We start from the raw sequence: 23,564 nt of genomic DNA on the forward strand, positions 1-23,564 counted from the left end.
TCCTTTTCCACTTTTGAAGGAGGGTGAAGTCAGAGATGTGACTCTGTTTGAGTCATTTCAAAGCAGTGCACGTCTAATCTGTGTCCTGACCAAGCAGGTGTGTGTGAGAGAGAGAGAGAGAAGGAGAAAGCAAACAGAGACAGAGGAGAGAGGGAAAGAGAGCAGAAGAGGGAGGGAGAAAAAGAGACAGAAGCAAACAGAAAGAGTTAGCGTGAAGAAGAGAGAGGGAGGATTGTTTCTTTCTCTGGATACCACCAACACCAACACCAGCAGCACCAGCGGCAGCAGCAAAAGCGACAGCAACAGCAGGGGCTCGGATACGGACGAGAGGTGACCGGGGCTGTGGGGTGGAAGTGTGTGTATGAGTGTGCGCCCGTGACCACGCGCGCGCGCAAGTGTGTGTGTGTGTGTGTGTGTATGTGTATGTGCGTCTGGCGGGAGAGACTGCGGGGGAGCGAGGAGAGAGGCTCAACACAACTTCCCCTCCTCTCTGCGCCGCTCTGCCCTCTGTGTCGCCGGCGTCTCTCTCCTCTCCTTTTCCCCGGGACACCAGGCATCTGGCGTGGTGAGATGTGAAGAGGCTTGAAGTATGGCATGCAAAGATGGTTTCTGCCAAGAAGAAGGAGATGGTGACAGCGATGTGCCCCGCCGCTTTTATTCGGACCCTCTTCTACTTTTTCTGTTTGGCGACTTGGTGAGTCCCCTCCTGCCCCCCCCCACACACTGTCTCTGTCCATGGTGCTGAAACCTCCTGCTCGGATCAACGAGGTCTCTCTTTTTCAGCGCTGAACTTATGGTATCCTCTGTTTCTTAAATTTCTAGTGTAAAGAAAATCTCTGGGCAGACAAGAAAGGATGAAAGGATCTATCCGGAGAATTTTACTCGCATTTTAGATCGACTTCTGGACGGCTATGACAACAGGCTACGACCTGGATTCGGAGGTATGTAGGGGGGAAAATGCGATTTTTGTGTCCTATCAAACATTTTCTTCATGAAGAAACACACAGAATCTTTAGATTAAAAGAAGGAACAGGAAACATTGGATTTTATTTCACTTTCTTATCCCATAGGATGATAAAACACACCATTAAGCGCAATAAGCCATCTCTAAATACACCACTGAGCAGCAGATAGGTGTAAAATATATTCATAGTAATCAGATGAAACGCTAAAGAGAAAGAGGTAAATGGAAACTCATTTTATTTTAGTGCAATAGGAGGTTAAAAACACTATAAAGAGCAATAAAATTGCTGCAAACTAATTATTCAACACTCCAGTCCAGTAAAAATCAACTGATAATCATTATATGATACAGCTGAAACACTTTAATGCTCCTAATTAAAAACACGAGAAGGAATCACATTTTTGGTTGAACTTTTTATGCGGTTAAAGCAGCACAAAGTGCAATAATCAACTGTAAACTCAACCACTGAACATCTAATACACCCTGTAAGTCAACTCAATTTTATTTGTATAAGCTCAATTAAAAATCACAAATCTGCCTCTTTACTATCTTTAGACCTTCAGTTTTGACGAGACAAAAGTCCCTGAAAAGCTTTTAAAGGAAGAAAAAATGAAGCAGAGGATGGATCCTTCTTCCAGGACATATCGTGTACAAGTCGTTAGAGGAACATTACAGCAACATTTGTCTTTACTTCCCTCTGTGTGGGTGTCTCACATTATACAGCATCTAACATGTTGCTGCATGGTAAAGTGTTTCACGGCACATAAATGGTGTTTCAGACTTGATCCTGTGCAGCCTTCTGGTGGTTCTTCCTTCTGAAGAGCGGCCTCTAAGCTCGCACGTTTCAGCGAATGGCAGTTATATAAGCGCGTGTACATCGCGGGACAAACGCTTAATGCACAGTTCAAGTGCTAAAAGTGCGGATTTGGTTTTCGCACATCATGTCTGCAGCCACGACATGTTAAGAAGCGGTATTATTCTGACGGATATGCCCCGTCGCCGGTTTTACTGCCTGTCAACAGAAATGTGCAGAGATCCAGGCAGTATACTGTAGCTTTGCTTAACCCTGCACTTATAAACAACGCCTTTACAGTCAGCCTCCACATTCATCCAGTGAGAGAGAGGAAAAAAATCAAACAGGATTATGTTTTTACATCTTTTTCTCACTTCCATTATGCAGAGGCTCTACAGCTGTGGATGAGATAAGCTATTGCATGTCTTTTGGGTTTGACCCCGATGGGCTGTAGCCCTATAAAGAGTGTTTATGTACTCAAGTGTGAATAAGACTGGTGTTTGTCTAAGGCTGGACTGTGACACGGACAGATTTATAACAGGAAACAGTCGTTAAATGGGATATTTGTTGTCGTTTCCATTGACTCAACAGGTCCTGTGACTGAGGTCAAGACAGACATTTATGTGACAAGTTTTGGGCCTGTTTCAGATGTTGAAATGGTATGTACTCACACTCTAAATGTAGTTAGATATATGTCCATTTATGCTGTTGTTGTATACGTTTATTGAGCACAAATACTAATTGTCATGCTCCAGCTGGGGAAGTAAACCCTTGCTACTTTGTATTTGTGAGGAAAACAAGTTGTTTTTCTTATTAGATTTTCTTCAAGATGAACACCAGTAACTATGAAGCATTATCACCCCACTTTGTCTTTGTCAACTTTCCTGTCTCAGGAGTACACAATGGACGTATTCTTTCGCCAGACGTGGGTTGACCGAAGGTTGATGTATGAGGGCCCCATAGAGATTTTAAGGCTGAACAACCTGATGGTGACTAAGGTGTGGACACCAGACACCTTCTTCAGGAACGGCAAGAAGTCGGTGGCTCACAACATGACGGCCCCCAACAAGCTCTTCCGCATCATGAAGAATGGCACCATCCTCTACACCATGAGGTTCTACAGTATACTTCACTCCATCACCATATACAATGAGTAACATTCAAATCAAGTCCTTTCTTATGGGATGGATAGAATGGACTCTTGACAAAATGTGTATTCTACATGGTCTGTGCTCATTAAAAAGAATGGCAGACTTTGTTTAATTTAAAGCGATTTCCTGTCAAATCAGAGCCAGACTCACAGTGTAAACAGTGCAGAGCTGTGTGGAGGCAGAGCCAAACTAAATCTCAAATTCAATTAAAGTAGTTAAACAACTGTTTCTTTGCCTCTTTGGTGAAAAAGCGGCTGGCAAAAATGACCTTTTCAAGTACTAACCTCCTATCACACATCACAGATCTGTATTTATATCAGATGCTAGTTCACAAAGTGCATACTAAGCTTTTAGCACACTATGAAATGTTACCAGCTATCAAGAGCTCACTGTTCTTTATCAGAAATGATACAAAGTCAAACCAGCCTTTCTGTACGACACAGTGCTGGGTGGATGGTGACACCTTCACTTGTCTTGCAGAAACCCTTGATGAATGTGTGTGCTTGTGTTTATTTGGTCCTTTATTAAGCAAATCTTCTCTGTACTGCAACAGGTTGACCATCAGTGCTGAGTGTCCAATGAAGCTTGTGGACTTCCCCATGGATGGACATGCATGCCCTCTCAAATTTGGAAGCTGTAAGTTCTGTGTGTGTATGTACGTGTGTGTGTGTGTGTGTGTGTGTGTTTAAGAGAGAGAGAGAGAGAGAGAGAGAGACATGGATAAACAGGGAGAAGCAGAGAAGGTGTCAGATGTGGTTACATTATCCATACTCAATATGGAGTCTTTTTATGCATCCACATCATGTCAGGATTTAATTGACTATAACACAATCAGTGTCTTTTTATAGTGCACTGGCTCTTTAAGTGGCAGGTGAGAGAGAGGTGGAGAGGTAACAAACAAGCAGATGTTTGCTGATTTGCTCTTGACAGGATAATATAAACCAGCTGTGCACGTTCAGCTAGCTGGTGGCTGATTGATCTGTTTTGCCCTCTAATACTGCTGCAGTGCCTCTGAATGAGGAAGAGAAGCCTCATTTTTATCTGAGCCTGACGTCTGTCCCCTCTATGGAATCACAGAGGTGTAGTAATCGTGTATGTTTGTATTGGAGAGAGATGCAACAGTTGCCATTTCCTGAGTGTAAAGTAATATGTTAATGTTAATTTTGTTGTAGAAAGCTTTTCAAAGGAGCTACACAGTGTTTCATTAATTTATGAATCATTACCACAGTGAGGCTTTGTGTTTGAGTCATTTCTAGAAAATGCAAACAAATAAGCCTGTCTCTGAGAAGACTGGCAGCCTCTACCTGCCTCCACACTGAAATGAACAGTTTGTGCCCCCCGGTGTTGCTTCACAGGAGATCTGCTAGATTACTTTACATTACAGAACAGGAGGCAGGTAATATCCAACAAGTCAGCAGGTTTTAGCAGAGTTTTGACTTTGTGTTTGCATTACCTGGGTTCATATTGTTTTGTTTTCAGAAGCTGTCGTCAGCTGTTATCCAGCTTGTTCTGAATTGAACGAGGGGAAAATGCAGGATTCTTAAAGGAACAGTTCAACTTTTTGGATATATGTTTATTTGCTTTTTTGCTGAAAGTTTGATGAGAAGATTGGTGGCACTCCCATGTATTTATGATAATAATAATAATTACTTTTCAAAATATTAGATACAAAGTGCTTCAATGGAGCAATAAACATTAGATAAATATATTAAAATGGACATAAAATAAACACATTATCACCTCTGAAGCTCAGTGATTAGCACACTTTATCTTATTTGTTTAATCCCTACAAACCCAAAGTCTAAAAACAGAATACTGTTTTCACCTGTTTCCAGTGTTTAAACTATTCTCTGAGTACATATTACCTAAAAGTCAAATCACTCCTCTAACACCAATGGAAGCAATTAGCATTCATCTGAGTCTTTTTTCTGCTAAAGATAAAAGATTAATTTGTGAAATACGTATTCCTATTTACAAATGCAATGTGTAGTGTGGATTAGTTTGAAAGTTTTTTTTAGAATTTAGGAAGGTAAGGAAGTCTGTCACAAACAGGTTTGTCTTGGCTTTGTCAGAAACAAAAAACGAAAAACAAACAAAAAAATAAAATACTAAAGCTCAGTCATGTGACTGTCCTCTGCTCGGCACTGAAATGGATTCTGTGCTGCAAAGGACTGCTGCTGAGGAGCTGAGCACTTTGTCAGACACAAAGTGACTGAATACTGCTAATACTAAATAATGAAGTATTTCATTCTTCATTGTGAACAATGAAGCCCTAACTCAGCATCAGTGTTTAGAGTGGGCCCACTGGTCAGCAGAAATGACTTATCTCAAATAAAGGAGCCTCTCAAATGGAGCAGCTCCGTCTTATCGGAGAGGAGCAGCGATTTGAAGATTACATCTGCAAGAGAAAGGAAAGGAATAGACGACGAGTTTGCCTTTACACTCGCCCAATCCGTTGTCAATTACCCAGCGTGGTGACATTGCAGAGGACAAATTCACATTTCTCAGTTATTGTCATGCCCCCCCCCCACCCCCTCCTCATCATCCTCCTCCTTTTCACCATCCTGCTCTGCTGCTGCTAGCCTCCAGTCGGGAGGAAGCGACCATGGATCTGATGTGGCCTGAAGCGAAGGAAAGGTCAGAATCCCTTCCTCTGCCTCGGGATAGCACAGACCTATGCGGCTATTTTCCATAGCTGATGTGTGTGTGTGTGTGTGTGTGTGTGTGTGCTAATTTTCTCTCTGTCTGCCCTGCCTTCATTTTTTTTTCTCCATCACTCTCTCTTTCTCTCTCTCCCTCCATCTCCTTTTCTGTTTCTCCATCTGGACTCTGGACTGCACAGGCATTGCGTTCCACTCCATGACACACCAGAGTCATTTCATTTTGGCAGCACAGTTGGTATCCTGCCGATGTGGAGTCCCATAGGGAGTGGCAGGCAAAGACAACTGGCATTTTGTTGTGCGTCCACAGACTGGTCAGCGTCACCAGTATACGTGCAACAAACTATTCTGAGGACGCAACTGTGGAAAATTTTAAGTTAGATGTCAACATGATGCCTTCGTGACAGCTGGGATCTCTCTCTGACTTCATCACATTGCATTGGTTTCAGTGGATCTAAAAAAGAAGTGGACTGAAAGTTGTCATATATTTTTTTTATTCAGCAAATACAAGATATAAGCCAGTCAGTGCCAATTCAGGTATATGATGAAAGATCTTCCTTGCAGTCAGCTACAATAAAGTCTGAAAAACCTGCGCTGCAGTCTTATTTTCCTTGCAGAATCGTAAATTAATTACTGCAGAGTTTCCCTGCGTTTGAATGGAGGTGATGGGTCAAACTGCCTTAAAGAGCTGATAGCCTTAAAAATTAATTAGTCTGTGGAGAATTTTATTATCCTGTGATGCTGCTTCAGATGATTTTTCCCTCGCCAACAATACACTTCTCAGAGAAACAATGAACAGTAATAATTTTGACTTGAAAACCTTCATATTTAGAGATATTAAATATCACAATGCCAGCAATTTTGTACATAACTTTACTTAATTAAACTTAAAACTGCAATAATCAATATTAATATATTAACAACTGAAAAAAGTTAAGTGTCACTTACAGTGACAAACCTGCAGAGAATTAACACCTGACTCTGCAGCTCTATGAAGAGTTTTAACATCTTTCAGCTCATTGTTTTGGTTTTGCAGCCTCACCACCACCACCACTGTGAATTACCTGCTTCTGGATATTATTCTGATGAGAACTCTAAAACAAAATGCTGCGGGTCATAAAACCAAAACAATGGGCTTAAAGACTATAAAACACTCAGTGGAGGTGAGTGGCAAAGTTGGGTAACTCTCTGTTGGTTTGTTATGATGAGTGATACCTTTCAGGCACAAGTAGTCATGTGACCCATGGTTAAAATAAGAACAGCTGCTTTAAATATTAAATATTGACTTAAGTGAAAATGTGAATTTATTAAAAGCTAGAGAGATAATAGAAAGAATAAATCTGTGTTTTTGTCCATATATTTCCTTTTTGCTGTACTGGGTGCAAATCTTATTTCATGTGGAAAAAGCGCAAGAAAGGAGTAGTGAAATAAAGGCTTTATCCAATTTTCCACGAACTCATCAGCTAGTTGTTTGGTGTCAAGAAAGCCTATAAGCCCATGTGAATGAACATGCTGACAATACACATATATGCATACTCACACTTACACAACAACAAGTTCATATCTGTCTTCACAGTGTAAAATCCCCCAGTTTTCTTGCAAACACATACACAGAATTCATCTGATACATCATGTATTTTTTATACTGCACACCTTACAGTAAATGACTCACACTGGTGTGGCTTTTGCTGTCTGCCCACAGATGCCTATCCTAAAACGGAGATGATCTATACCTGGACCAAAGGGCCTCAGCATTCAGTGGAGGTCCCCCCTGAGTCCTCCAGCCTCGTTCAGTATGATCTCATCGGCCAGACGGTCTCCAGTGAAACGATTAAATCCATCACAGGTGAGACTCGCTTGTCCTTTCACCATTTTGAGTTATCAGCTGAATTATACTGCTGTTTCTAAGTAAAATGGCTGCAGAAGTGATGTGAAGAACTTGTTCTATATGTATTTCAATTGCAAAATGTAAAATCAGCTCTCTTCTACTGAAAGGAAAAATGTTCACTTGTGTGTGCATATTATATCATGTAAAACCTGATAGATTCCACACAGAATTTTCCACGTAGTTAACAGGGAAAATATTATACAAACACAGCTCAGGTGGTAGGTACCGGAAGGATTTGGAGCTTTGACTCTTGGAGACATGATAGTCAGACTATTAGACCATGACTAGCTGACAGTACCAGCCTCATGACATCAAACACTGTAAACATCACAAATGGAGGGCTTTCAGAGGGTCTCCTCCTTCACATAAATACTGAAACACCTCAAAAAAAATTTTAGCAGCAGAAAGTTGGAATGGGTGGTGTACGTCCATTTGGGTGAGAATGGATGGGGGTTTCTAAAAAATGGAGGAGTATGAAAAAAGGATCAAACGAAATCAAATGTGACGTCAGTCTCACACTGTATTAACTGAAATCTGTCAGCCTGCAACTTTAAATTCTTTGTTAATCAAACTAATTCATTTCTCTTGATCCTCCAGGTGAATATGTGGTGATGACGGTCTACTTCCACTTGAAACGTAAAATGGGCTACTTCATGATACAGACGTATATCCCCTGCATAATGACAGTAATCCTCTCCCAAGTGTCCTTCTGGATAAATAAAGAATCAGTCCCGGCGCGCACAGTCTTCGGTATGTAGACCTCACACATCTCTCATCCTGCACAGCCTCTCTGCTCCTCTCTGTTTATTTATTTGCCAACAGAGCAGTCAGAGCTGGAGAGTCTGTCCACTCTGCACAACAAGGTGATGTTACACTATGTGATAATTATGTGAAATATACAGTAAAAAGCAGCTGGTTTTTAATTTTTTTCAATTTTTTTTTTGAGTCAAAATGCCTCAAGCAAAGACCAAAGATTTGGATCTACAAAAATAGTTTATCAAATGATTAGACAAAATCTTATCACAATGTTATATAAGTATAGATTTAAAATGTAATGAAACTTTTTATTATACATGCATGTAAGATAGGAAAGATCCTGAGAGAGTATTAATAGTAGCTATGATAAAGGCTGGCTCATAGATAGGTAATGTTGATTTAGGGTGTACAGATTTTTAATTTTACATTAAGAATACCATCTAATCCAGAGCATTTCTCATGTACACAGGGTAAAATAAAATGTAATTAAAAGTCTAAGGTAATCTAAATAGGCCTATGTTACATTAATGAGCTTAGCTTTAGCTTTGAACAGTTTGGGCCTTTAACAGCAAAAACAGCAAACAGTACTTAAATTCTGCCACATTTTAAACACAGCTCGAAAGTTATTGTTTATTCTTTAGTTTTTTTTTTTTTTTTTTTTTAAATCTGAGCACTTAATGTAGTTAGCAGCACTTTTAGACATTAAGTAAAAAAGGTCATTCTTTTTTAATGAGGGATATATAATGAGGATGATCACAGTTTTCAAGGAACCTGCCCAACACTGCGTACAGTCCGGCTGATAGCTGTGTCTGCGACTGAGTTGAGCTCCTTCCATTGAAACATGGTATAATGTCTTATTTTGGTCTTTGTGTTGTTTTATTTATTTTTGCTCATCAGCAAAAATTTGATACCAATACAAACATAAAGAAGTTGCTCTCTGGACATTTTGCTCCAAACCACAGAGGGATGAGTTTTCACATTTTTATAATCACCAGAGAGGTCTATTCATATTCATATTTCTGCATGTTATCTTAAAGCTAATGAATAGGTCCTCACATCTATCTCCTGAGTGGATCACCAACATGTTCCATTCAAAGAAACAAACAAAAAAGACAGCGGATCATTAAAAAGTGACAGGGAAAAATTAGGTCCTGTTTATATGGAGATCCAAAACTGAAGTAAATAAGACGGATGATAACAAATGAACACAGCTCACAGACAGTGATTGAACTTGCAGTTGTTGGGCACAGGGTAAGTCACAACTAAGAGGGTGTCTTTCCTCATCTTACCCCACTGAATTAGTTAGTTAGTTAGTTAGTTAGTACAAAATAGAATTATATCTTAACCTGAGGCACTTTATTCTTTTTTACTCTCCTGAATAATATTATTACAGTTATAGTTAGTTACACATGTTACATTGCTTATAAACAGTGTCATTACATTATTCAACCTTTTTATTTCAACCTATTTTTCAGTAAACTTTAACTAAACCTTTGACAAGCTTCTACATTATCCATCATTTCTACATGTGATCAGTTGCTTTCAGTTTTTGGCCTGTGACCCAGTTGCGCTCTGCTTGGTTCCCCTGGTGCAACATTTGGGTCTCTATCCTAAAATAAACTGATTAGTGTCTGTCAATAGACAAGAGACAGACAGAAATGTTCAAACTAGACCAGTGTTGCTGGGCTTTGTTGTTTTATTATTAGGGGACGTCTCCCTCTGATAGTTTGTTGACCATGCCCCTCCACATGTGTAGATGAAAAGTCACTCACAGACAATTTTACTGTTGTTTTTGTGTGTTGTGTTTGATTAGATTCTCTTTGTCAAAACATACCAATTTCCTACTAAAGTTTTTCGAAGTTTGTATAGTTACTATGTGGTGAAAAATTACATATAATGTCATAGGGATGTTGTTGTTTGGCAGCAGCATTCAGACAGACTGTGACAGCATACTGAATCACTAATGGTGACCAAACAACCATCCTCCCTAATGGTTTTCACTGCAGTATCACCTGTTTCCATCCAGTGTGCACTTGACACAGTGTGTGTTTTTGCTGTTGACTGTACAGTTTGTACAATACAGCGTATTGAGTTTGTTTGTTAAGCAGAAAAACCCTGCGTGACCCTCAGTAGACATGTTGCCCTGTGCTGTGCAGCGTAATAAAGCATCAGGATCAATGCTGCTCTCCTGCAGTGGCCAGTGTATCTGACAGTCCAGCTGCACTGCCAGCATGACAGAGGCGTCACACCAGCACAACTATTGTTGTCTCAGTTAGAGCCTCTGAGGCAGCGGATTTCTGCTGTTATCCTCTGCATTTATGTGTGTGTGTGTGTGTGTGTGGCTGTGCCGGGTGAGGCTGGGGAGGAGAGGGTGGAGGGTGATTGGAGTGGTTGGATTTTTCCTCTTCTTCCTCTACAGCCACACTCTCCTCTGACTTCCTGTCTCAGAGGCTTGACCTCAGCGTCCTGTTTTGAGTGTGGAAGAAGCGGTTTGTCAGGAAGACAAACAAGAGAAGGATTACAGCTGGAGTTTGAGGGGTCCGAGTAAAAAACAGATTTTTAACAAGCATTCAAGTGTCAGGTGGTCATTCTCTATGTCTGTGACGTGTACTGTGATTGTTGTTCACTGCAGTGTTTGTCTAGAATTAGCGTGCAGGTGTGGCCAGTAGCAGAGGAGGTCACAAAATTTAATTCCCATGGTCGAGATGTATGAGCTCATGACTCTTGATAGGGATAATTAAACATTTTATGCTTGTTCACGTCCCTCGTGAGAGTTAGGAGAAGATTTATACCACTGTCATGTCTGTGTGCTCAGTACATAGATGGAGCCGGGAGCAAATTAGCTTAGCTTAGCATAAAGACTGGAAGCAGGAGGAAACAGCTTCTGTGGCTCTCTTCTGAGGATCACTAATGAAGGCAACACATCTTGTTTGTTCACCTGGTTCAAAGAAACACAGTGTCAAAATGACAGATCCAGGTTTAGGGAACAGTAATATGCTGTAGGCTTTTGACTATTTTGGTGAACAAAAGCCGAGCACATTGATTACCCAGTCTGAGCTAGCCTCTGTTCCAGTAGCTTATGTAACTCAATGCAATATCTCACTCAGAAATGTCTTTCGTCTGTCTTTGTGGTTTACTTTCTATATTCTTCAAATCAGCTTCACAACAGCAGTGGCTGTAAGAAGATGAAATGTTCGTTGCATGTACTTACATCATCGTAACTTGATTATGTCCATATCTATAAAACTCACCAATGCTTTGGTCAATTCATTTTTTTTCTTGATGTTGTAATCCCAACATATAGGGCTTATGGGAAATAGTGTCTGTTGATGACTGCTTACAACCTGAGATTTTCAAAAAACTACTATTAATGGTACTTCTGGTTTCACTACAGCCCCTTATGTCTATAGATGCTTAATACAGAAGCACTGTGTAAATTGATAAACTGTTGTTGGGGGTGGGGTGGGGGTGAGGGGGTTTGGGGGGCTGGCATCTATATTTCTATTTTCACAGGTTGTTAAAGAACCAAAATATCCCTGCAGGCTGCAATCTTGTTATTGTGCGGAGGTGAAAATGAAACAGTGTAGTGGTGTAAAGATCAAAATGAGTGAAGGTACTGTAGCATTTCAGTCACAGAAGTACTCAAAAAGTTGTCTGAGTGAAAGTGAAATTATTTACTGAAAAAAATCCCCCAAAATACAAATACCCAAATCCAGTTTAATTACAGTAAGAGGATGACGTCTGTATCATTTCTCTGATTTCACTGGTACACACAGAACTGCACTGTTCACACATAAACCACATAACCATCAGTAGCTTTTACAGACTTCCAACATATCCATCAGCCAGCTTTGTATCAGAGGTTAATATCCTCTGTCTGTGGCCTCGAGCTGCAGTTCACCTATCAATGTCATCCAGCTGCTTTTGATTGACAGGTAATTATATGGCGGTCATGTCCGGGCACAGGGGATGAATTTATGTTGGGCAAGGACTCTGCAGCACAGATTGTTCCAGATCTCCAACGTAAAGGGGATTTTCTCCGGATCACATTATTGTTATTGGTTCATAATACCAAGGACAAATGATGAGCGCCAGGCTTATACTGAAACCTTTTGTAATTGTAGGAGCCACATGTGACCATGAATGTTGACCATACTGCTGTCTTGTTTTATTTTTATGGTCCCTCTCTTGGTAGCACAGTGACAAGTGAATGAGGAACATATGACGTTCAGTCCCAAGATGGAGCCTCATTTGTTGTATAAACTCCCTTCACTCACATAGTTTCCACAGCTCTTAGTGTCTTTTGATACACATCCATCAGACTTTTAGTTATACAAATATTATTCTGAAGTAGAGATTGTCTGCAGGCAGGAATAATCCTATTGGTTGAGTTAAACCTCAGTAGGTAGAGTAGCTTTTTTTTTTTTTTGCTCCCTTAAGTACTTTGGCTTGAATCCAGTGAAAAATGCAAGAAAAAAGAGTGGAGGTATGGTAATGCCACAAAGCCTAGCACTCTTACTCTGAAGGAAAAGATCGAAGTCATACAGGTTAGCTAGATAGCCTAGTTAGTCCTAGTGTACCTACATTCAGCTTTAAGTTTATTAAACCAATATTTCTATGTTAACAATTGATGCAATTAATATGAGTAAAAGAGAATTTGGCAGTTCCCCTTAGCTCTGTGGAGTAGCATCTTTCATGTCATTGTTTTTGTTTTTACAGCCTGCAAATTTGCTCTGATTTGGTTCACTCTAACTGCTTGTTGGTTGAGACCAAAACAGAAGAGTATAAACTGGACTTTCCCCAGGCGGCCAAAATCAGGACCTGAAATGAATGCTAATATTGCATCATGTTGGCTTATGTGTAAATAGGTAACTACTTGCTAACACATTAGCCATACAACTTTGCAGGGTGATAATACTGTATGACAGTGTTGTGTTTAAAGTTTATTGTGCTGCTTCCAAGAGGCTGGAAAAAAATCAGTTAATGCAGGTGTAAATACTGTGGCTCTTTTTGTACATCTCCTATTTCAAAGAGCCAAATATATTTGGTTCATTATCCCTCTGCATTCAGTTAATGAAATATGCTGATGAGAACAACATAATGTACATGGGTTATTGAACACTATGCAAATGATCAGCAACACCATTTATTTAGCAGTGACATGTACACAATATTATTGTGCACTGACATGGTGTCTTTGTAATATATGCTGATATGTGGAAAGAACTGCAGTTTCCACAGACAGACAGATACATGTGTTTATAGCTGTTACTTGTGTTACTATGTCAGTCATGTTTAGGTGACTTAAGTACAGGGTTGTGTGTTTAATATTGTTCTTTTTCTGTCATTACAACTGAAGGCATTACCACTGTCCTGACCATGACGACACTCAGTATCAGCGCTCGCCACTCCCTCCCCAAGGTCTCCTATGCCACTGCGATGGACTGGTTCATCGCTGTCTGCTTTGCCTTTGTCTTCTCTGCCCTAATTGAGTTCGCTGCTGTAAACTACTTCACCCAAGCGCAGATCGAGCGGGCCAAAAAGAAGCCAGCCAAATGTCCCCCGGTGCCCCAAACCACGCCTGTCAAGGTCAAGGACACAGAGGAAGTGCTGCAGGTGATTTTTGTTTTCCTCAAAGTGGCTGTGTCAAATAACCTGATAGCACTTTACTTCAAGGAGCACTTACACAGCATGTCCCTTATTATGTGCTTACTGTATCTGGCCTTTAGCCTAGACCTTTGAATGGCCAGGAGTGGGTCTGCCTGAGGATTGTCAGCTGTGCTCCCGCTCATAAGAGCTGAAAGGATCTGAAATGTAGCAAAACCAGGGGTAATCTGATTCCAGGCCATGACTTTCATATACCACAAAAATTCAAAACAAGGACTCTTTCTTTCTTTTACTTGATTACACAGATAATTGCTCTGTCAGCCACAGCTTGACATGCTCAAGCAACTACTTGTTAAATGTGTTAATTGAAGCAGACAATAAAATTATACTCCTGAAGTAGTTCATACCTGTTATCTCCAGATCAGCCTGGACATATTTTGCTTTTGTTCAGCCATAAATATAGCAGCTAATTTATTGACTGGTTTAGAGATGACAGGAATAATGTGAAAGTGCGAAAAAAAAAAAAGGAAAAAAAAAAAGCATCTGAAAACAGCTTCACAGATGTTTGTGTCTAATCACGAGGCGTGTTTCTCAATGATGGTATTTGCTGTGGGGTCTTTCTTTTGGAATTCTACATGAATAAATTGACAAAATCTGACATAATTACATTGACATCATAGTAGCTTATTTATGGATGGAATCAGAATTGATGACTATTCTGTGAAGCTATTTTAGAGCTCTTAGTCAGATATGATGAATGTGTTACGAATCACTGTACATGTAACTGAATGGTAGCGTATAAACACTGTTTTACTGACGGGACTGCTGTGAAAAGAAGGGAGAAGTGCACATTTCCTCCATGTTATGTTCCTCTAAAGGGAAAAAATTAAATATATATGTCTACTGTTAACTGATCATTGAAGCTGACATAACCCAGCAATGCATATGTCAGTTTTACACTAACTACTCTAAGTTGCCCCCTCCAGTCCAAATCCCAGTGTGGCGTAATCATGTCTGAATGCAGTATAGTGACAACGGCACTTCAGTGGATTAGTAGGTTGCCACGGCAACGCAGCCTGGGTACATCTGTATAGGTTTCAGAAAGGCTCTGGCACTGGGGGGAAAATTTAATACTCTTTTCCTCGAGAGCAGGTCCTGTTGGCGCTACAGAACAGCTTCGCACCGGGGTCAGGGTTTGTTTGGTTCCGGCTCCTCAGCCTTTAACCTTTCCCGTGATGAAAAGCAAACCCCACTATCCACACTCACACACACACACACACACACACACACACACACACACACCTCTTCTGCTGCACATGGGACACAATAACACTGGATGCTTTCAGTTTCAGGGGTGGGGGGGTGGATTATTCCTGCAAATGCCTTAGTACCAGCATCACACTCTCGCTGCTTGAAAACATCAACTCTCAAAGGATAAGCTCCTTTGACGCTACACTGCATTACCGCCCTGATGCAGCGCTGCCTACTTTCTGTCTTAAGCTTGTGTGAAATGAGTGAAATCCTTGGTAAGTGACATCCGTATTGCACACATTCTATCGTCTGCTTCCAGATGAAGGCCATCTGTGTCAGGGGGACTGTAATCAGATCAATATGGCAAGGTTTATGTTGTCCGGCCCGCTGTTCAGAACAGAAACAGAAAGTGAGGTTTACCTTCCCTGAAAATAACTCCTCTGTGCTTCAAACATGAAGCAGACAGGAGGAATGAGAACATCATTCACACTGAAAATCATCTACATTATCTCAATATTTCTGAAATGTAAAAAGATTTGAAACCCCTACTTTTTAACAAAATAACTTTTCTTAAGTTATGACTTACTCAGACCAGCATTTCAACTTGATGTGTATAAAACTATCATCAGGTATGTGCATTGGGGATTTATTCATTTGTATTTTGAGCAGATATTTTTGGGATCTTTGATTTTTACTTAAACAGAATAGAAAAGTCTCTTACATCCCATCCTGAATTCTCCACTCAGACTATTATTAATGGAGCACATTATGATGGTGTGAAACTATATCACATCACATCACTATAAAATTACAACTGAATCAAAACTGTATTTCTGATGGTGACACTGTTATTTTAGTTGAACAATCTAATAACTATATATTGTCCAATATTTATATCCAATAAATATTCTTCAAATTTGGTTATTAAAGAACTGTGTCTAAGATATGAGCTAAGTCAGTGGAACATTTTACACTTGAAAAATATACTTTTATATACACTCTGGTGAACTAATACTGTAACGGAGACACTTTTTATCTCAAGATATCTCAAACATACTTTTGGTATTTCCGTAATGTAGTTTACCAAAAAAGCTGCATCTCGTCAGGGTTGTCATTCTCACACAGTTTATAATAATGATGGCAGATTTACTGAAGAGCAGGACAGACTCTTGGCATTCTGCTCTAACCTCCACACAATGAGGAAATGCTACATGAACTTAGTTAACTAATTATATGCTATTCCTGTCCTTTGGAACTAAATCTGAGTTAGGTTGTTACTGTGACTTACAGTGTAGGTAGTAAGCTAGCTCACTGCAGTTTATGATTATGATATGATATGACTTACAACTGCAAATACACAGTTTAAACCATTCCTTACACTTCTGTTCACTTTGGAAAGGCCAAGAAAACACAAGTCTCCAACCTTTATACCCTCTAGATGCTTCTATATGTGTCATTATTGTTTTTTCTTTCTCACAGCAAAATCCTGACACCAACGGTAACCTGAGAAAGCGGATGAATTACATTTCCCACCAGGAGTCGAGCAGCCACCAGAGAGCCCAGTCCACCACCAGCATTCCAGGCGTAGGAAGAGCCAGACCGCTGCGACCTTTAGCCAGTGGAGCCAACGGCAGCTCCTCCACCCTCTCCCGCTCCAGCCCCAAGTCTGAGAGTCTGCTCAGCGTGGCCTCGTCCTCTGCCCAGCTGGTGAAGAGTACGCCTCAGGCTGCTGCTTCCACGCCAGACGTGATGGCGGGGACACCATGCAAACAGAACACCACCACCACCAGCTCCTCGTCTCTGCAGCATCTGCTGGGGCCCAAGCTGGAGCGCATCCAGATGATGGGGAACAAGCTGGAGCTAAAGCAGACGCCGTGCTCCCAGCCCACCACTGCTGGTATGGGTGGAACCAGCAAAATTGACAAATACGCACGGATCCTGTTCCCGGTGTCCTTTGGGGCATTTAACATGGTGTACTGGGTGGTTTACTTATCAAAGGACACAATGGTGGCTAAAGGTGGCTAGGCTTTGCTATGGTAACAAGAGAGGATTATGGGAGTTTGCAAACAATAAGAGGAAACTGTTGTTCTTGCCAAACAGATAAACAAAATGTGCTCGCCAAGCACTTCCGTATCCTGGAGAACAAACTCAGAATACATTTATATTTTTCTTCCTAAGGTCCTCGAACAGCAAGCATGGGAACAAATCAACTGAATTAGAAATATCTGACTCAACACAAGAAGGAGCACCTGCACACTGGAATATGCTACTGTCCTCTTTATATTATGTCGTGCTACATCTGACTGTAAAGGTTTTCATTGGCCTCAAATGCCTCATGATTCCTTTTGGCCCACAGTCAAGACAAAGCATGGGATTTTTTCATTTTCCTATTTTTGTACCCTGCACCTGGCAAGATGTTGGGATGTGTGTGCCACAATCCTGAAATGAACTGCAACATTGTTATGTAAATATATACATTTATTAGGATTTATATTTAATGATTACAGTGTATTTCCATTTGAACATTAAGACTGCTTTGCTTTGGTGCCAGAAGGCAAGATGAGGCTAAAATTTTTGAATTATTTGAAAGTACAAAGGAACTCTGGTAGTGGTTTCCAGGGACATTCAGTTTAGACAAAAAAAAAAAAAAAAAAAAAAAAAAGATTCTGGCCACATGATGACCAAACTAGAGTGAAATAGACAGGTTTTGGTGAGAATGAAAGTCCTCAAACCAGGCTGAGTGGAGCTTTGGCCGGGACCTGATCAGCCATGAAAAGCCTCTTTTGTACAGTACCTACTTGCAAAGCATCTTTATTATACAAGATGGATTAACTAATCTGGAAATACTGAAGATGAAATTTGGGATCAGTCGGGCAGAAAGAAGTAAAGACAAGTTATTAATTCATGTAACAGTAGGATTTAAGCTTCTTTCCTGCCATAATGGGTCGCCAAATAGTAGACAAAGATTGTGCAAGTGATTAAAATACAGTCATAGCATGAACAAATAGAGGGAACAGAGAGTAAATTTATCAGTAGATCACTGCAGAAACGACATACTGAGTTGGATGTTTGTTTAGGGACATTTTGGCAATACAATAAAATAATGCAACTGTTGTATGACAGCTCCACAGGAGAGACATCAGAGCTGACTGCTGTCATCCACCTTCTTAAATAGTGTCTAACAGATGTGACTGAAAGCGAACCTGCTTTAGCTGTTTCTATACGCCTTCAGTTTTAACACATATTGCATTATTTCACTGCATTATATGGTGTTAAACCTGGGAAAGTGCTCATGTATTACCGGATAAGGTCTCTTCGGGGCAGAGCCCATGCAGTGTCGATTTTAACTTTTTCAGGCAAACCCAGAGTTGGCTGACTTGCAGCTGTCACTCATTCAGCTGCTGTTAATTGTATCAGCTGGAGTTAAGGTAATGACATTTACTATATTACCAGCAAGAGAAATTCCTAATAAAAGTCTGAGTGCTGCACTGCCTCTAGCTCCACTCTCTCTGTTTAGATCATGTTTAAGAAAAAATGTTTTGCTTTCCTGCTGAGTTATATGAGAAGATGGACACCCACTGTCATGTCTGCCTGCTAAATATACAGCTAGCAGTTAGCTTAGATGGTTGCAATATAGGAAGTCATGTACACAGTATGTTTGGTGTTCAAGTGGTTAAGTCGTGAGACTACTGCTGCAAGGCAACTGCAACGTGGATGCCACAAGACTCCTTGTATTTTTAAAAAACACATTAGCTATATTAACATTATTGTCAGCATCTAGAGGCCACACAGGCAAACAATTTAGCAAGTGGGTAATGTAATGCAAAAAATGCAAAGGCATAAAGATGGAGGGAAAAGATGAACTTGAATATCAAATTTTTCCCAGAAGATGTGTCATAAAATTACAATGAAAAACAGTGTACAACTAAAATTACAATATATTTATTTACTATCCAATGATAAATGAACTTCCATGGCCATTTATGATAAAATCAGCAAACAGGTCACAACTTGTGAACCTTCAGAATTTTGTGAAGATACTGAAAATTTGGAGTTCTGAGGTTGTGAATACCACAAGAAGGTACATGGTAAACATGACCCCATTTGAAGGCAACAACAATCTGCCTGCCAGGCCCTGCCTGCCGTGCAATAGTAGAATGTTAGCAGAGCAGTAGCACTAGTGTTGTATGTTTAACTCATACGGAAACATGTAAAAAGTGTAGGACAGACTGTAGTTTCACAAGGGCACTATATCTTGACCAGGCGCAGTGACTTCATGGAGTCTGTGTTGGTTATCAAACTCTCAGTTTAAGTCACACAAAAGATGTGACTTTACTCACAGACACATTTCTGCTGTGAGTTAAACAGGCCAGAAAACCTCAAACATATTGAGAACAAGTAAAGAGTCACTAAAAATAGCAGCCTGTGTGACCCCTAGAGGTAACAAAAGATACTGCCGATAATTGGATCTTTGACTATGTGAAGGACAACACCACCCAGATATGACATGACAGCAAATGACATCAGCAAATTGTCCTCTCTGTTGTCTCCTGTTGTTGCTCTCTAACTGACTGTTAGAGGTGAAGAGGGGGATTTATTATCATTGAGTCTCTTCTCTTGGTGAAGTGACATTTTCAGTGATTACTCTCTATAAATAAGTGCAAAGAAGAGCAACTGACAGTTTTTGTAAATAACACGACTCTGCAACACCTCAACAGATTTGGCCAATAAATCTCCTGCAGTGTTAGCCTCAGCAGTCTGCAGATGAAAGTCTCAGGGGGCAGAATCTTTTCCTCTTCAGTCAGGGTCTTGAAACATCTATTAGATACTATCCTCTGTATTTTTTGATAAAGGAATCACAAAAATAATGCTGGACTAATTTAATATATTTTCTTATGGCCTCATTTTGTTCTCTATTAGTCATTGGAGACCATTTGCAGAAGTAGAAGGTTAAACAGTCGGTGGATGAGCTGAATTCACTGTACATTTCTGCAGATAGAGATGTCTTATGGATGCGGTGTGCTTGAGGATTCATGATGCAGTAGGCACCTAGTTTCTTGCTCTAACAGCCATATCATCCATGGAGTCATGGTTGTTGGCCCCCGTCGATCGCTTAGTCTAACAGGAGTTATGATGCTGCCACAGTGGTGAGGAACACGCAGGCTGATGGACAGATCAAGATGCCCGCCGTCACTCACCTCTCCTAAACGCAGTCATGCGTGAAATTGATTTTGCCGTTATTACCTCCCTGTTGGTCCCTTGCTATCCCCCCTCTTCTCTCTGTCTCTCACAGCAGTGTACAAAATATATCTCATCATAAAAACACAGAACATCCATGTACTAATGAGGACCCTGTCAACAACAGATTGATGTTCAGTGTTTATGTGGTGTGATTCTGCTGCTCTGTGCATGATTGACGGAGCTGCCAACGCCAGGTTGTGGGTTTTCTGTTGTTGTTTTTTTTTTCACCAACATGCTGTTCTGGATGACAGACAGACAGTTAAAGATGCTCCACACGCTCACTGCCACTTTGAAAGCTGACATGGGACAGGTTTGTGGAAAGTTTAACTACATCCTGAGATCATGCTCTCTATTAATCATTGTCATTTCAGCTGTTCAAAAGCATCAAAAGAGCTTTATCAGAAAGTGCAGGCGGTGCTCTAAAATGGGGCAGTTATTGTAGTTTTAGAGCATTTTTGAAGTAAAACATGGCATAATGCTCCCTCTAGTGGCTCTAACCACTAACCCCTTTTTATTTTGAACACAGTCCTATTTGAGGATGTGCTCTACACTTTATTTTGAATCAAGCTGAATGCTACAGTAAAGACAGTACCAACTTTCCTGTGGCTACCAGAAGTGCACTCATAGACACTTTAAAGTACAGTACAGGCTCAGGACTCTTTTGCATACTACATTTTCTAGGGCTGAGCCCATTTAACAGCCAAATTATGCAGTGAAATGAAAATTAAGCAAAGAACTACATAACCTAAATTACTGACAAACAGTACACTGCGATAACATTTCAGGTTGTTATAATTCTTTGTTTACTGCTGACAAAGCAAAGTCTCCTTTATATTATCATCATATGGGATTTAAGGACACAAAATGTCCTGGATGTAAAGGTGATCTGATTCACCTTGTTTATAGGAAATATAGACAAACTCCTCACATTCACAAAAGAGTGACTTTGAAATGTGTACTTTTATGTGCAATGACAAGAGAGCATTTTAACTGACTTTGAGACAGTGCTATAATGGTCGTCTAGAACACTGGTCTGGTCAAGACGGTTGTTAAATAATAACATCAGAAAAAATGGAACTGAATTAAGACCAGGTTTTGTCGGACAGTCAAGGACTGAGAAAATGTTACTATTATCTGTGATTAAATATGGTTGATTGTTATATCCCATTCATGACATTCATACTGTAGAAAGAACATTAATTCCTTACATCTTGACAGTGATGAACCACTAGAGGGAGCAAAATGCCAGGATTTTCCTCAGGAAGCAAATGACTTCAGTCGATCAGATGGTTCTCAGTGCAGCAAGGCCAAACAGGCTGGTTTGCATTTATTTAAATGTCCTTGATTCTAAAGTGAAAGGTCTATGGATAGCACTTTGTTGTGTTAAAGAGTAATCATGCTCGGAAAGTGGGGGGTTCCTGGGTCTCTTGCTAAATGAAGAATGGTTAAATTTCCTGAGCCTAATCATTCTTTTAATTTCATGAGCTATTCTCTAGAGATTAGCACAGTAACAATGTAGGTCTACCCTCCAAAGTATTACTGTTATCACTCATCTACCCTCATAGACAAGAATGCCTCAGGCAGAAACGTGCCAGCTGAGGCAGGGTCAGTGATTTAGGATGAGTATCTGAGGTTTCTTGATGTAAACACAGAAGCTTTTGCAACAAAAATTGACAGTAATGGGCCTAAACTTAATTCCTGTTTTTGGTCATATTTTAATATATACTGTTTTATTGTGTTTTGGAAGAACCACAGAACACTTTGGAAGACAGTTAACCCTGAACTCTCATCATCAGTGTGCCATAATCTGCCAGTTTTATCTCCATTCCAGCTTTATGACACACATTGGGGTGCATTTTGATTATGCATTTTGCTTACTGATTAATTCCATTGTTAAATCACTGTTCAGTTTTTGTCTGATGCTGTATTTGTCACATGTGAAATGATTTCAATTCATCATGATCTTTTCTAATATTCCTTTGGGCACACTTCTCATACAGCCTGTGCATCTAAGTGGTTTCCTGTGTAATAAGACCTCACTTAACCCAGTTTTTGGAATGCCACAGGCCAAGATAATTAATGTGTAGGCTCTTGGTAGTTAATAGGATAATGCAGTCTAATTTGTAATATACTTTCTTGCACAAGTGCAAGTCATTTTGGGAGTAACTCCTGGTGAAGAAGGAAGAAGCATGCCACCCATTGTTTGTTGTGTCACAACATTTATACACAGAATGCGAAGAGCCTAAAAATCCTCATCTTATCTACTGGTGCATGTTTGCACCAGTAGGTTTCACTGATGTGGAACAATGATTTCTTAATCTCAATTATACCCTCAGTAATAATACTCGGTAGTAGGAGCACCATTTAAAGCAATATTTAGACTATTAGATAAGCCACACAAAGACAGCAATAATGTAAACAAAAACGTAGAACATGACATGTACACAGCCTTAAATGGCTTCCTTACATAACCTAATGCTGCACCAAAGGACTCATTACAATGCTTTTCCATTATGTAAGAATTTAAGATACACTTTAATTAATTCAACTCATAATCAAACACTAACAGACCCTCAAGTCGAACTAATATTCTAACAAAAGTTCAGATCTTTGAAAACACTGTTTGCAGATGATCTTCTGTGACATTGCCTGAAAGAAATGGACTTGTGAAAATGAAAATTGTGTATCATGTACTTAGTACTGATGGCAGATTGAATTTATCTCAAAGGTGACAAAAAAAAACCTATGGTACTAACTGTAAATTATTCTAATTTGAATTGTTTGTCATCCGCTCAAGCTGTTACAGTCAATATGCTGATAAAAATATTTTTTGAACTGATGTTTCATTTATTAGTCCTTATCTAATGCACTGTTTTGAAGAAACACAATTAAACATGTTAGACAAATCACTGCTCCACGTTGTAACTTCATTTGGTGAAAAATACATATAAGCAGTGGGCTGCACCAACCAAAACAGTGAGGGAAAGACATTAAAACGGTTCATATAGCTGAGGGGAACTGCACTTCTGGGTAATAATTCTAGATGATTTCATTACTTCAAACAAGCCATTTCACATTACAAACTGTAATCTCACACATTGTCTATATAAATGTATTGATGAGTACAGCTTAAAGTTAACACCTGAGATAGTGTCATATCAAATCAAATCAAATTAAAAACTGCAGGAAGTAATTGGCTTGACAGAAATACACAACTAAACCTCCACAATATCTCCTACTTTTGTATTTAAAA

The 23,564-nt window shown here is 40.0% G+C and overlaps 1 protein-coding gene across 1 annotated transcript; it reads left to right on the top strand.

The window, feature by feature from the left end:
- gabra4 (gamma-aminobutyric acid type A receptor subunit alpha4) lies at window positions 1-23,217 on the top strand. Its single transcript, XM_018669802.2, has 9 exons — window positions 1-694; window positions 823-941; window positions 2,349-2,416; window positions 2,651-2,871; window positions 3,462-3,544; window positions 7,271-7,414; window positions 8,054-8,206; window positions 13,572-13,828; window positions 16,550-23,217. Exons 1-9 carry the CDS (start codon window positions 603-605, stop codon window positions 17,093-17,095), a joined length of 1,683 nt encoding a protein of 560 aa, XP_018525318.1. The 5' UTR covers window positions 1-602; the 3' UTR covers window positions 17,096-23,217.
- Window positions 23,218-23,564: the final 347 nt, after the last annotated feature.

Source organism: Lates calcarifer, linkage group LG8 (genome assembly GCF_001640805.2).
Source record: "Lates calcarifer isolate ASB-BC8 linkage group LG8, TLL_Latcal_v3, whole genome shotgun sequence".
Taxonomy (NCBI): domain Eukaryota; kingdom Metazoa; phylum Chordata; class Actinopteri; family Centropomidae; genus Lates; species Lates calcarifer.

What these genes read in the sequence shown, in the direction of transcription:
- gabra4 (XM_018669802.2), top strand. Translation starts at nt 603, where the DNA reads ATGGTTTCTGCCAAGAAGAAGGAGATGGTGACAGCGATGTGCCCCGCC. An exon ending in TTTTTCTGTTTGGCGACTTG is followed by an intron (nt 695 to 822) that starts GTGAGTCCCCTC and finishes TTAAATTTCTAG; the next exon opens with TGTAAAGAAAATCTCTGGGC. An exon ending in AACGATTAAATCCATCACAG is followed by an intron (nt 7,415 to 8,053) that starts GTGAGACTCGCT and finishes TTGATCCTCCAG; the next exon opens with GTGAATATGTGGTGATGACG.